This window comes from Rhineura floridana, chromosome 16 (assembly GCF_030035675.1).
Source record: "Rhineura floridana isolate rRhiFlo1 chromosome 16, rRhiFlo1.hap2, whole genome shotgun sequence".
NCBI classification, from domain to species: domain Eukaryota; kingdom Metazoa; phylum Chordata; class Lepidosauria; order Squamata; family Rhineuridae; genus Rhineura; species Rhineura floridana.
This window is the reverse complement of record NC_084495.1, coordinates 38,151,488-38,164,414: the sequence shown is the minus strand read 5'-3', so window position 1 is coordinate 38,164,414 and position 12,927 is coordinate 38,151,488. Positions and strand designations below refer to the sequence as shown.

General features: G+C 48.5%; 1 protein-coding gene across 4 annotated transcripts in view; it reads right to left on the bottom strand.

The window, feature by feature from the left end:
* Positions 1-12,927, bottom strand: part of CLCN5 (chloride voltage-gated channel 5) — a 39,599-nt gene that overhangs the window by 12,349 nt on the left and 14,323 nt on the right. For 2 of the 4 annotated variants that reach the window (XM_061598366.1, XM_061598363.1), the window contains exons 2-3: positions 6,129-6,282; positions 1,268-1,419 (exon numbers count right to left, since the gene is read on the bottom strand). In XM_061598366.1, the coding sequence (XP_061454350.1) occupies positions 1,268-1,419; positions 6,129-6,282 (306 nt within the window). Of the gene's footprint in view, positions 1-1,267; positions 1,420-6,128; positions 6,283-8,822; positions 8,974-9,927; positions 10,054-12,927 lie in introns of those variants that run through there. The other 2 variants (XM_061598364.1, XM_061598365.1) reach the window with 2 other exon arrangements.

Below are 12,927 nucleotides of genomic sequence, written 5' to 3'. Positions count from 1 at the left end.
TGGGTAGGCCTGGCCGATCAGGAACAATGGAATATGCTATTAGAATAGTGCAGTGTTAAGGTTGCTAGTAACTGGTCTCAACTGGCCCAAAAGACATCAGTAAGGTGGGACAGCAGAATAGCAGCAACATCGGTCAAGGAGACAGGGATATATTGGAAATATCAGTCAAGTGGACAGATTGACATCAGTCAAGAAGACAATAGAGCAATGGAATAGGAGATGTTTGCCAAATATGAGTATACATGAGCTCGTTTTAATAATGGTATCTGATTGGTTTAGAAATACTGCAGAAAGTCGTAACCATTATGTAATGTTTAGAGGATATTGTATGATTGGTGTAAGGATGTCACATGCTGCACTTGGTACTGTATAAAAGAGCCATGCAGTCAGTGCCTCATTGCAGTCCTCACCAGGCACTCTGGGAGGCTGACCCTGCGTACGCTTGTACAGAATAAAGGCCTACCTTTTTGCTTCAAATTTCTTCACGGACCCCAGTCCAAAATCCCAAAATTCCCCAACAAAATGAAGGCAGGAGAGTGCAGGTACTCGGCTTGCAAGGTTCCCACCCACACCTTCCATGCACTGCAGCGTCACAACAGGGGACTGAGGGACCAGCTGACCCCTCGCTTGTACAGCTTGCTCCTGTTTTCAGCCTGGCAGCATTCTCCTCGCTATACTAGACCTTCCCCCAGGAAAACTTTGCTGCCTGATGAGGCCTTAAGCCTAGTCACATGCCCAATAAACCCCAGAAATTGATTGCAAATGCCAAAAACCATTATGTGTTTTCTCAACTCTGGTTCTTAAAGTATTATTTATTATTACATTAGATTATTTCAGTTAATACCCCACCTTTCCTCTTGAAGGAGCCCAGGGTTGTAAACACATCAATAATAATACTAACAATGTTTTTAAAAGCACCCTAAGAACAATGAAAAACATTCTCTCAATCACTAATTCCAGAACTGCCAGGAACAGAATCTTCTAGCTATCAAATGCATTAGAAAAATGTTTGATGGTAGCCTCTTGGGATTTGAAATATTGTTCCCACCCCTGCCTCTGCTGCGTGTTAAAGGCACTGACATGCACCACGTAACACTCTGATGTCTGCACTGGAGACATGAGAAGACAAAGCTGCAGAAGAGTTCTCAACACCTTGCACTGTGAAGACGCCCACCCTTGAGCCCCCAGGGAAGGGAAGGTTCAGAGCAAACCTTCCTGCCTCCCAGCTGGCAACAAATTAAGCCCCGAGAAGCTCTGACTGACTCACCTCTCTGTGCCTGTCACGGTCACGAGACTTCTCGCGGACCCAGTCAATGGTATTGAAGTCTTCATAGGTCCCCACGCCAGGGACGGGATCCTCCAGAAAATCCATCATCTTGCTTGCACCATTCATCCCACCTCCATTGCATGAGGAGAAACCTGCAGAGCAAACAGAGAAGAAAGGCTCTTGGCTGAGCACGATGCCACAGCCCCCAAGGGCTGCTACGCCGAAGACTGGCTTGGCTGGGCCGGACCCATGGCGTTTGGTCCTGCACTCCTACTCTAACGGTGGCCACTCAGATGCCCCAGGAAGCAGGACATGATGGAGGCGTTGAGCATCCCCAGCAGCTGTTAAGCAGAGGTAGACTGCTTCTGTATACAGTGACGTTCTAGTCCAAACTGGCCTGTCACTAACTGATTCCATCAGGCTGCAACAGAGAGAGAAATGGGGAGCAGGACTAGTCCACTGGCTCTGCTGAGACCTCCTTCATTTGGTTGCTCCTCTCCCTTAACTGTTTCCATTCCAGTTGGTCATTAAAAGAACTACAATGTAACTTTAAGAACTGGTGCCTGAGTTTGCTTGTTTTCCGCTTCCCTCCTCATCCCGCTTTCCTTTTACGTCATGTCATTTCAATTTATTGATCTTATGTAAGTGGCTTTTCTTGGCTGAGGAGCATGATAAAGAAGTATCAACTGGCCTATCTTCTATGAGACCCCCCCCCCAAGAGAGCCCCACAGGGCTGGTCTCTAGGGCCTTCTCCATCCCAGAACTGGCTTTTCCCTGCCAGTGGAAGCTAGCAGCTGGTTAGGCACTCTGGGCCACTGGATCTTGCATTGCAGTGCCATCACTGCCCCGGATGTTTTGTGAGAGGGCAGTACATAAATAGTCTTATGAACAAACAAGCTGACTGGCTGTGGAGGGTGTGAACTGGGCAAGGATGCAGGGCTGAAGCACCCTCTTTGCCCAAGCAGGCTACACTGCACGCATGCACACTGCACAGTTACCTGCCAAGCCTGTGGCTGGCGCTACGTTTGGGGCCAGTGAGAGCACAGCAAGCTTACATTTTTCAGTCTGTTTATTTTGAAAAAGAAAATTGGGATATCCATTTTTAAATAAATTCAAAAGCTATTAACAAAAAAAATACACAAAATATATCATTCGCAGTAAACACAACTGAGATTATTAAAGTCAGTTTCATAAAATAAAACTAAGAGTGGGATAAAAGAGTTCAGCATAAAAACTAAGGAGACAGAATTTTAACCCACACTCAGTGAAATTAAAAAAGTCTTGAAAGCTCACCTGAAGTGCAATGATTTTTGCTTGATTGTTTTTTATTATATTTTAACTTTCATTCGTGGACTGGAAAAGGTCACCTCATCTTCCAAAGGGGAAGTGGCAAAGTGCAGAAAGCTACGAAGAACTAAGAACAGGCCCACCCTTCCCCCACCTGCAGAAGGCAGACGCTGTGCAGGTACAGAGTGCTGCATCCACAGCCAGCTCAGCACAGCGCTGCCTCCTGCACCTTGAATGTTCATGAGATCATGAGAGAGATTCCTTGCTGCGTCTGGAATGCATCCAACTGGAGACAGGCTGGCGAGACACAGAGTGAAACTTTTTGCTAACAGATCCGGGAAGAAAATCCCACCTGCAGCCATCTTGACATTGTCGGGCCAGGGAGGGTCACGGCTCTGATTCTCCATGCACGGTCATAAACTGCTGTGGCCTTGGCAGGCGCTGTCGAGAGCGGAAGCGGCCCAGGAACTCTCTCCTTGAGACCACAGAATGGAAGGCACAAAGTCCCAAGAGAGCAAAGTTGTCCTCACAAGAAGGCGATGGGGTCAAGTTAATCTTTAAATGGCTCCAGGAGGAGGAGGAAGAGAGGTGGGGCGATGGACAACATGGCCACTGCTGGGCTCCAAACATTTGCTGGAGGCGCTTTCCCCACCTGAGCTCTAAGCAAATACCTAGCTGGGTTACGGACTGCTCTGAGGGTCCCCCAAGGCAGAGGATTAAAAGAGGGTGTGGCCAGTTTGAGGAGAGGCACTTTGCTTCAACAGGTCATGTCTGTCCCCAACCCTGGAAACTGCACACTGCAGCTTCTCTTTCCTGCCTTCCAAAATCCAGACTGACCTCCTTATTGCTTGCAGTCTTCTGTGGTTGAAGTCTTGAAGGCACACAGTGTCCTGCAAAATTGCCAAGACAAGCTGGCTGCTCAAAGCAGCAGCAGATTCGCCTCTCCAGCCCATGTGCTGAATGAGCGAGTCCTCCCAAGGGGGTATCCAAGCAGGAGTCTCTGCCTGGTGCTCCCCTGTCCTTTGGCATGGGGGGGGGGCTGGCTATCCCTGAAGGACTCCCACTTTTTTACAGCAATTTGCATGATGTCATCAGCAGCAGACAGAGAGACACTCTACCTCCATTTCTGCCCCACAGGCAAGCTTCCTGCAATTTCCCTCTTCCCAGAGCAGGATGGAACCAGGCTGGACAGCTGCCTCCACCACCCCTGCACTGGCAGACATGGCTGTCCCTGTGGTGGCCTGGGCGAGGGCGGGTCTCGCTGGGGGGGCAGCTGTCTTACCTTCCTCTCAAGGACTGGCTGGAGCTCCGTCCTACAGACAAGCCTGGGGGCCTGGCCCAGGGAGCCACTTTCTTCACCAGCCTCCTTTCTCCCAAGGCTGGAGCACAGCTGCCGCTGCCAGCGCTGCCAGCCAGATGAGCTCAGAGTCCCACTGTGCTGCCAGTGCATCCGCTGTCCCCACCTGGCAGTCGGCGAGCCAAGTTGGGCAGAAGCTGCCCCCTTGTGGAAGAAGAAAAGTTGCGGCTCTGTGGGAGAAGAAGGAGCTCCTCTCCCTCCTTTCCTTTCATGACAAGGGAGCTGGAAAAGGAAAGGGACTGCCTTCCAAGCCTTCTCCAACCACCCATCCTGAATTTATTCATTCATTCAGTTTATAGCCATCTTTCTACCAAAACACACTCAAAAGCAAAATGCTGGAAGCAAAGTTTCAAGTTCCACAAAACTCTTCTTCAGGTGGTGCTCAAAGCAACTAGATATTTTTTTAAAACGCCTTTAGTTTCTTATAGAATCTTGCCTTACTGTACTTGTGCTGAAATGCAATGCTATTCTCATGGGAAGATATGTTTAACTGGAAATAAAGCCCTCTCAGGAGAGACTGAAAGAACTGGGCATGTTTAGCCTGGAGAAGAGAAGACTGAGGGGAGATGTGATGGCACTCTTCAAGTACATGAAAGGTTGCCACACAGAGGAGGGCCAGGATCTCAATCGTCCCAGAGTGCAGGACACAGAATAATGAGCTCACGTTGCAGGAAGACAGATTTCGGCTGAACATCATGCAAAGCTTCCTAACTGTTAGAGTGTTATGAAATGGAACCAATGACCTAGGGAGGTAGTGGGCTCTCCAACACTGGAGGCCTTCAAGAGGCAGCTGGACAGCCACCTGTTGGATATGCTTTAAGCTGGAATCCTGCATTAAGCAGGGGGTTGGACTAGATGGCCTTATAGGCCCCTTCTGACTCTATGATTCTAGCCCCAACTGGGCATTCTTATCCTTTATGTGTTATTGTTGCTTTGAATACCTGGGAATGTGGGAAGCTGTCTTGCAAGCCAGTCCAATGGTCCATCTAATGTAATGTTGTTTATACTGAGTGGCAGCTGGTTCAGACAGGAGGCTTTTCCCATCCCTACCTGAAGAATGAACGTGGGACTGTCGACACTCACACCTTCCACTGAGCTATGGCCCTTCCCCACTGCGTAAAAGAAGAGCTCTGTGTGGTCTGAAAGCTCATTTCCAGACAAGAGAACTTCAGCTGGTCCAGTGCAAAGTCCCACACAGCTCATTTGCTCCGACCCCCACCCCGTGGAAGCAGCATGGCTCAGAAGATTTCAAATTCTTTTGGATCAGGTGCCAAGGGAAGTAAGAGTTGGCTTAGCATGAGTGAGAATTCAGCAGTCCAGCTCTCAGCTGACTCCCAGGGTGGCCTCAGGGAAGCAAGCTGCTCTTCTCTGCCTTCAGCCACTTCTGGAGCGGAGATAATGTGGATCTCTCTTTACGGGGCTGTTGCTGAGAGTTATCAGGGCAATATGTGCAAAACGAAGTCCAGGAAAGCTTATGCCGTAACAAATGTGTTAGTTTTTCAGAATGCCACAAGACTCTGCTGTGTTGGCTGGCGAGGGTGGCCACCCACACACGGAGGCAGGCAGACAGGCAGGCCTCCCCCCCCCGCTACATCTCAGTGGATCCCTACAAGTTAGTGCCCTCTCTTCGCTCACCAAATGATCGGTCAGGTGGCTGGGGAGGGAGTGATTTGCATCCCCATCAGATCGCTGGGCTCTGTCCACTTCAGCACTGACTCTAATTCACTCCCCCATCCCATTTTGCTCTTACTAAAATTGGTGGAGTCTTTGGGGGCCAGAAAGTTTGCTTGGGGGGCATATCAGGCCCCTGACTCCTGATGCACCATCCTGGGTCACTTAACACTTGGCTAGGATCCTGATTAGTGAAAGGTGCTGTGTGGGCCAGGCAAGGTTCAGGTTTGCAGCCATCCTTCAGTCGCCCCTCACTTTGCCATGCCTTCCTGTGGTCTGGGCAAGGCCTCCTCAGCTAGCCAGGGACAGATGAGTTGGTGGCCACGACCACCATGCATTCATTCAAGGCGACACTGTCCATGTCTTGTCTGGAATGAGACTAAGGCAGCCTTGAAACTGCTGAAGGACAGTTTCCTCCACCACCCCGCATAAAATGAGCCCAAACACATATCGTATTTTGAACCAGAAGCAGCCATAGAGTTCAATCAACAGGAAGCCTTTGATTAGACAAGGAAGTAAAAGGACTAGAGGCGACCTCAGGATTACCTTCCCCCACCTCTCTGTCCAAAGGAGGCACATCGTCCACCATGGAGAAGTCCAGCGTCCCCCCTGTGACCTCCACCAGTTCTTCATCGCTGGTGCTGCTCTGAAAACTCCCACGCCGAAAGCTTTTATTTTCCATAGCCAAGTCGCCCAGGGCCTGCGGAGAGGGGAGGGGGAAAGAGAGGGGTGTTACTCCTGCCAAGCCAAACATGCAGAAGGCAATATTACTTAGGGTGGGTCTGCCAGGCCAGTCTGAGCGGATGAAGAAGCTGCCTGGCCATTTCATAAGGAAGGCAAGTAAGTGTCTCTTCAGGGCAACAAGGCCAGAACGCTGCACAGCACAGAACTGGGTCTCTGGGATCTGGTCCAGGGGCAATCTTGGGTTTTCAAAGATCATGGCACAGTCAGTGTGTGCTGAAGGCTCAGACAACGCTGGAAGCCTCCCAGAGAGAAGGATTCTGCACTCTCCATCAGCTTGCCCTGACCCCTCCCTCGGATGCAATGCCCCTTCTTGCAACTGGGGGGAAATATTCTGAGTGATTTCAAATACAGCAACTTAAATGAAGACAAGCAAAAGAAACCTTTTGAGAATGTAACTTTGATCAGCGAGTTTAAAAAAAGTGGCAGGTGCTAAGAGTAGGTTTTTCCAAGTTGTCTAAATGAGCCCTGAGAGAAAGATTTCTGATATGCAGGGCACATAACATCTCAGTCAAGAACATCTGAGTTTATCAGCACAGTTAATGCTGATGCAAGGCCAGATGCCAACTTTCCCTGAGGTGAGAAGTTCAAGCCCCAGAGCAGATAGTTTTGAGCCTCTCCTGGGACACTTAGCAGAAGTTTTAAAGAGTAATAGACAAGCTATGCAAGAGAGCAGGAAAGGGCTTTGAAATTTACTTGAAGTTCAATTAAGGTCACAGAGACAGTCCGTAAGAACTTGGCAAGAATTTTCCTGGGACACCCCAGCTTCTTGTACTGGCAACAAGTCTTAACTGAACAGAAAAGGCTGCTCTGCAGGGCATAAAATGTTTTGTTTTTTAAAAAAGAAAAGAATGGAGAGCTGGTAGGGGGCTGTAGGGGTGTGTGTGAGAGAGATACAACAAACCAAACACACTTTGTTCAACTGTAGCCATCTTTAGAAACAGGAGCAGCAGTTGCCCATTGTTGGGAAAACTCTGCAAGTGCACCCCCAATGGGCAAAGGGGCAGACTGCAGGCCCCATGACAAGTAGGCAGAGTAGAGACTCAAGCTGCCTCTCAGGAGCATTGCTGTTCTCTGCTCTGAATTAGCCACCATGAGCAGAGAAGAGCCCACGACTCTGGAACTTCTGCCATTGCATAAACAGCTACAAGGCAGGGGGCAGGGAAGGAAGGGGAGGCCAAGAAAAAAGAGGAGAGGCAGTTAGATGGGGGAGTAAATGAAACGTCTGCAGAGCAAACCATTTGCAGGTTTACTGAGTGTCAAGAGGGCAAGCGGCACTAAGAGTGTGCTGGGCCCACGGGAGAGCTCAGAGAGAAGCCCAGGTCGCAAGCATGAATGCGTTTGGGTGTTTACATAGAATTTGGTTCCCTCCATTCCAGCTTAAGCATTCACTGTTACAGTCTGTGAGGCGCTATGCACACTGATGGCATAACTAATTTAAAGAACCCCCACCAAAGTGAGTGCAGGATCGTAAAACAAAAGAGTCTTAAAAGCAGCACACCTGGAGCAGGACAACCGAACGGACCCACGTTAAGAAGGGCCAGGCCTTTGAAAAAGCCCCTGCAGTAAAGCCTGCCTGGAAGTGGGAGGCAAGGAGGCTGGGCATACCTCACCTGGGAGGCCGTCCCACATTTCCAAGTGCCATGGGTGGAGATCCCCTCACCCTCCCTTGCACCCACGCGCCACAAATCTGTCAGTGGGAGCAAAAAGAGGAGTAGCTCTGAAACAGAGCCAGGTTCTCAGGCAGGCCCGTAATGGAGCAGGCAACCCCAAAAGTGCACTCTGGCACCTCAAAGTGAGCCTGGAAACAGAACTGGCAGCCTGTGGAGCTGGAAAAGGGTCAGCCTGATCCAATCTTACTGGTCCGGGGCAAAAACCTAACAGCTGCATTCTGGACCTAGTGAAGTAATCAAGGGCAGCCCCATGTAAAGCACATTACAGTACTCTAGCCTGGACAGAACTAGACCATGAGTGGCTGTGATTTAAATGCTACATTGATTCTTGGCAAGATGGAAAGGCAGCTACAGAAAGCTTCAAATGTACCAAGACTCCAACTTGTGTGGGCTTTCCCAAAGTGGAGTAATCTGGATGAAGCACAAGCAGGGGAGGCCAAATTGGGCAGAAAACGACATTACAGCAACATTACAGGCCTGGCTGAAAGTCTGCGGAGAGAATAAGTTAGTGGCAACCGAGAGGTGGCAGGCAAGTAAGTCGTTATATTGACGTTTGTGGCACAACTGATGGCAAGCCATTTTGCAGCACACACTAGTCTTGTTCCAAATGCTGGAGAGTTGTTCCCAATAAATCAAGCTACCAATCTTAAAAAGAGGAAAGCCAGCTGAGGCAAGAAGAAGCCTAGCCGGAAACTGATTGGGGGAAGTGCACTGCAGGTGAAGTGGGAGGTTTGTAGGAGACCAGCACCTCTGGGAGATGTCACAGCCACAGAACCAGCTTGCTGCACTTTCATGAAATTGTAGCAAATGTGCTTTGAAGGATTACCTTGAATGCTCTGCAAACACTCGGTGGAAGAAAAACATTCAACTGTGCTGTAATTTCGTCTGACTGCAAACAGTTATTAAAAAGAGGCAACGCAAAGCAATTGGGCTGTTGTGTCAACACCTTTGAGGCTTGACTGGATGCCAGCAACAGCCTGCAAAAAAGCACAAATGTTCACGCTGTGGCTTCAGTCACAGAATGAGAATTTCAGGCCTTGAGGGCTACTGGAGGGGGGAAGTCTTGATAGCAAATAACTATTTCATCATGGTTAAGGTTTGCTTTCTTACTGGGTATAAATAAGCAAAAGCTACCTGAGAAGATATGAACAGGTACCTGAATAAACACTCAGAGATAGTGCCACCCCCCATGCATTTCAGGGCATAATTTATTCTGCCTTCAAAGGCAGATTTATTTTTTTTGCAGCAGCATGTGCACATCACACAGTTGACATCACAATGCCAGCCCATATCCCCTCACCCTTTAATCTGGATTTAACCTTCTGCAGAAAATCTGGTAAATTAAAATACAGTAGGGCCCCGTTTATACGGCGGGTTCCGTTCTGGACCCCTGCCGTAAAGCAGAACCCCATTAACTTTAACGGGCCGCATCGCACGAAAATAACGCAAAAACGGCACGAAACGTTGCAAAAGGGGAAAAAACCCTTTAAAATAGAAAATGAAAGTCACCGTATCAGCGGAACGCCTTAAAGCAGAACGCTGTAAAGCGGGGCCCTACTGTAACCTGTTACACATCCACAATTGCCACTGGTGTGGAAGCTCATCAGTGCTTTTAATTTTAAAAAACTGGTGGGCTGTGATGACATTTCCGTGGGTGGCCTCTGTTGCCACTCCCCACTTCCGCCTGCTCCTCACCTGAGCACAACTGAGCCATGTTGCTCCCAGAGCCCAAATGACAGCAGCGTGCTTTCCCCTGCCAATTCCCACATGCTGAAGGCACATTGGAGTTTCAACAACCTGGTTCAGGGGAACTGCTGCTCTCTCAAGATCTCTCTACACAGTCCAGATGGGGGATTACCCAAGAAACAAATGTGATCACAGTACATACAGTGAGCTTTAAAAAAAATTAATATGGAGCTCTTGCACAATACCTCTTTATCAGAATGCTGGTATTTCATCGCTGCTGTGGTTCTTCCGGTGGGTGGATAGGGAATATGTAGTGGTGCTGTTATTGGGGACTTTTTAGGGATATTGCCACCTCCTTTGCCTAACTCGCCAACTTAAACAGGCAATCGATATAGCTAAATATCATTTCTGTACATGACCTCATATATATACACACACACACAATTTATACACACACACATATAGACACATACATATACACACACAAGTAATTGTGATTAAAAAAAGAGCTTTTTATTTTACTAGCAAAAAGGTTCAGCTTCCGCCTTCATCAGCTGCTAACATGCAAATGCTGTTACCAAGATGGCAGTTATAGAGCTTTGAGGATGGAATGCCCAGAGGGGCTTCATTTGCAGAAGCTCAGTGACGCTTGTACTGTCCTGCAGGTTAAGCCCTGCGGTGCCAGTGTGTCCCAGGAGTATATCCAGAAGTTCATCCTCTTAAGTCAATGCTGCTGGATCTGTTGGCATCTCTATAGCTGTTACAGAGAAGTCCAACAGGCTGTGGCCCTCAGAGACTGTGGCCCTTAAAATGTTCTGCAAGTGCTTGCTCCACTTTTTTAGTCAAGATTGCTGATTTGTGATATCTGAAGTATGTGTGGGGGTCAGTTGTAGTTTTTCCTACGTATTGGATATGACATCCTGGTTTTTTTGCATTCAATGGCATATATTATATTGCAGGACCTGCAAGTGATGTTTTGTTGGATGTAACATGTTCCGCCCATCCTAGTGCTTTTGAAAGTAGCTGCCTCCATGAAGTACACACAGCTGATACAGCATTTGGAGTGACGGAATCCAGGATTACTGATAAGTGGCTTTATATATCTATATCTATATCTATGTGTGTGTGCCCGCACACACGCACGCACACGTGCACACGGGCCCTTTTTGGCCTAGCAGATCAGATCTTTGTCTCCATCACCCCTGCAGGCCAAGTTTGACAGGTGGGCTGGACCATCCACTAGTCAACCATCTGACTCCACAACAATGTCAGGTGACTGACAGGTGTCAAAGTGCAGTGCTTTGCACAGCACTTTCCAAATGCTCAACATTCAGCTGACTGTCAGGTACATGAAAAGCACAAGGCAAACCAGCAATGCCCCACATCAGGTGCCATACAGAATGCCAGGTGTAGGTCAGATGGGTGCCGAAACAGCCTCATGGGCTAAATGGGGAGGGCTGACAGCCCAAACATGGCCCACAGGCCAGAGGATCTCCATCCCTGGGCAACGTCTGCTCTTGAGCATGCATCTGGCAAACTGTCTTCTTTTTAAAAAGGAGCACAAGCACAGGTACAGAAATACTTGCATGCATGCGCAGAATGGAAAAAGGTAACAATGGAGGAGTGATTGAGGGGATGGCAACAACACCACAGCAGGGATACATTCAGTCAAGCTTTGCCAATTGGTGCGGATATCAACAAATATCCGCCCCTGGAATTCTCTGTACAATTCTGGTCACCTTACCTAAAAAAGGAAATAGTAGAGCTGGGAAACATCCAGAAAGGGGCAGCCAGAATGATGAAGGAGCACCTACCCTAGTAGGGAAGGTTACAACTTATGGGGCTTTGTAGTTTGGGGGGGGGGAAACAAACCCAAGGCTGTGGGGCTGGAGAAGGGGTTTGATTCCGTAGCAACACTGCACAACACAATGCTACCTCTGGAGCTGCAAGTCGCAAGATGGTGCGGCCTGCTTCCTTTAGTGAAGCACGGAGGGCTTCCAGGCAATCTTTGCCCACCTTCTTTTGCTGTTAAAGATACTCCTAACCGTAGCAGGAGTAATACATGACCCAACACATGGCTGTGCAGCATAGCAGGAAGCATCCTAGGAATTCAGCACCCCATCACACCGATCTGCAATGAACCATAAGCCATTCATATTTTTACTGTGGTAGTGGCAACAAAGAACGAGACCCAACTAATGGCATGGCACGTGCATCAGAGTCACAGCCTGGGAACAGAAGCGCTGTCTTTGGTAGTGCGCTTCTGTGTAGGAGCCTCCCTTTATTTTATGCACTGTACATTTCTGACCCCCCCAAAAAATCCTTAGAAGCCTATAAAACAGATTATAATGCTAAACATTCCGTGTTAAAATGATTTAAATTTCTAGCCCTGAGAGGGTAGCATGAACAAGGTGTTGTTCTCAGGAAATGTTCTGGGGGAACACTGCATGCTAGAAGAGGCCAACACTCTCTGGAAACTCTGGGCAAAGGAACTCCAACGGCTCCAACAAAGGTCTTTTGTGACAACCGCTGGGCTCCTTCCCCCGTTTGGCCTCCAGGGGTCACTCTCCTCCACCAGACTGGATGCACACAAGATCAGCATTCCAAAAGCCCCAGACTCCCTGGCTATTGCAGCAGTAACACTCCTTTTTAAAATATGATTCACGGATGCTCTTATGTCACTTAATGACTTGACAGCTGAATATGCAAGCAGCTTCCATTGAAGACTTACCCTTGTGCTTGAGGTGGTCAGGCCACTTGAATGCTCTGCCCACAGACCCAACTGCAAATGCCTCATTCACCACGTGCAAATCACCACCTGATGCTGCTGTCACTGAGTGACAAACACGCACGTGAATGCACCCTTTAAACATTTAACTTGTAGCTTACCTCATCTGATTTAAAACATGTCGATCCTCAGGGCAATTATGAAATTTTAAAAATTACTATTGATATTTTTTTTACAGGTGGAGAACCACCCAGGGCTGCGTATGAGACTTTGCTGAAGCCACGCTGCAAACCCATGGCCAAGACTGCAGCTCTGTCCCAAGACAATCACTACCTGTTGGCTCACACAGCAGTTAGCAAGTTCAGGTTAAAGGGGATATAGCCTGGCCCTGCCCAACAAGGCCAGTCCTATGACTGTGCAACCCTCTTCTTCTTCTTGAACTCCTGCACTGATGCTATCCTTCACTGCAGGGTAAGCATTTCCCTACTGCAGCTTTGTTGGCACACAGTCCCACTGC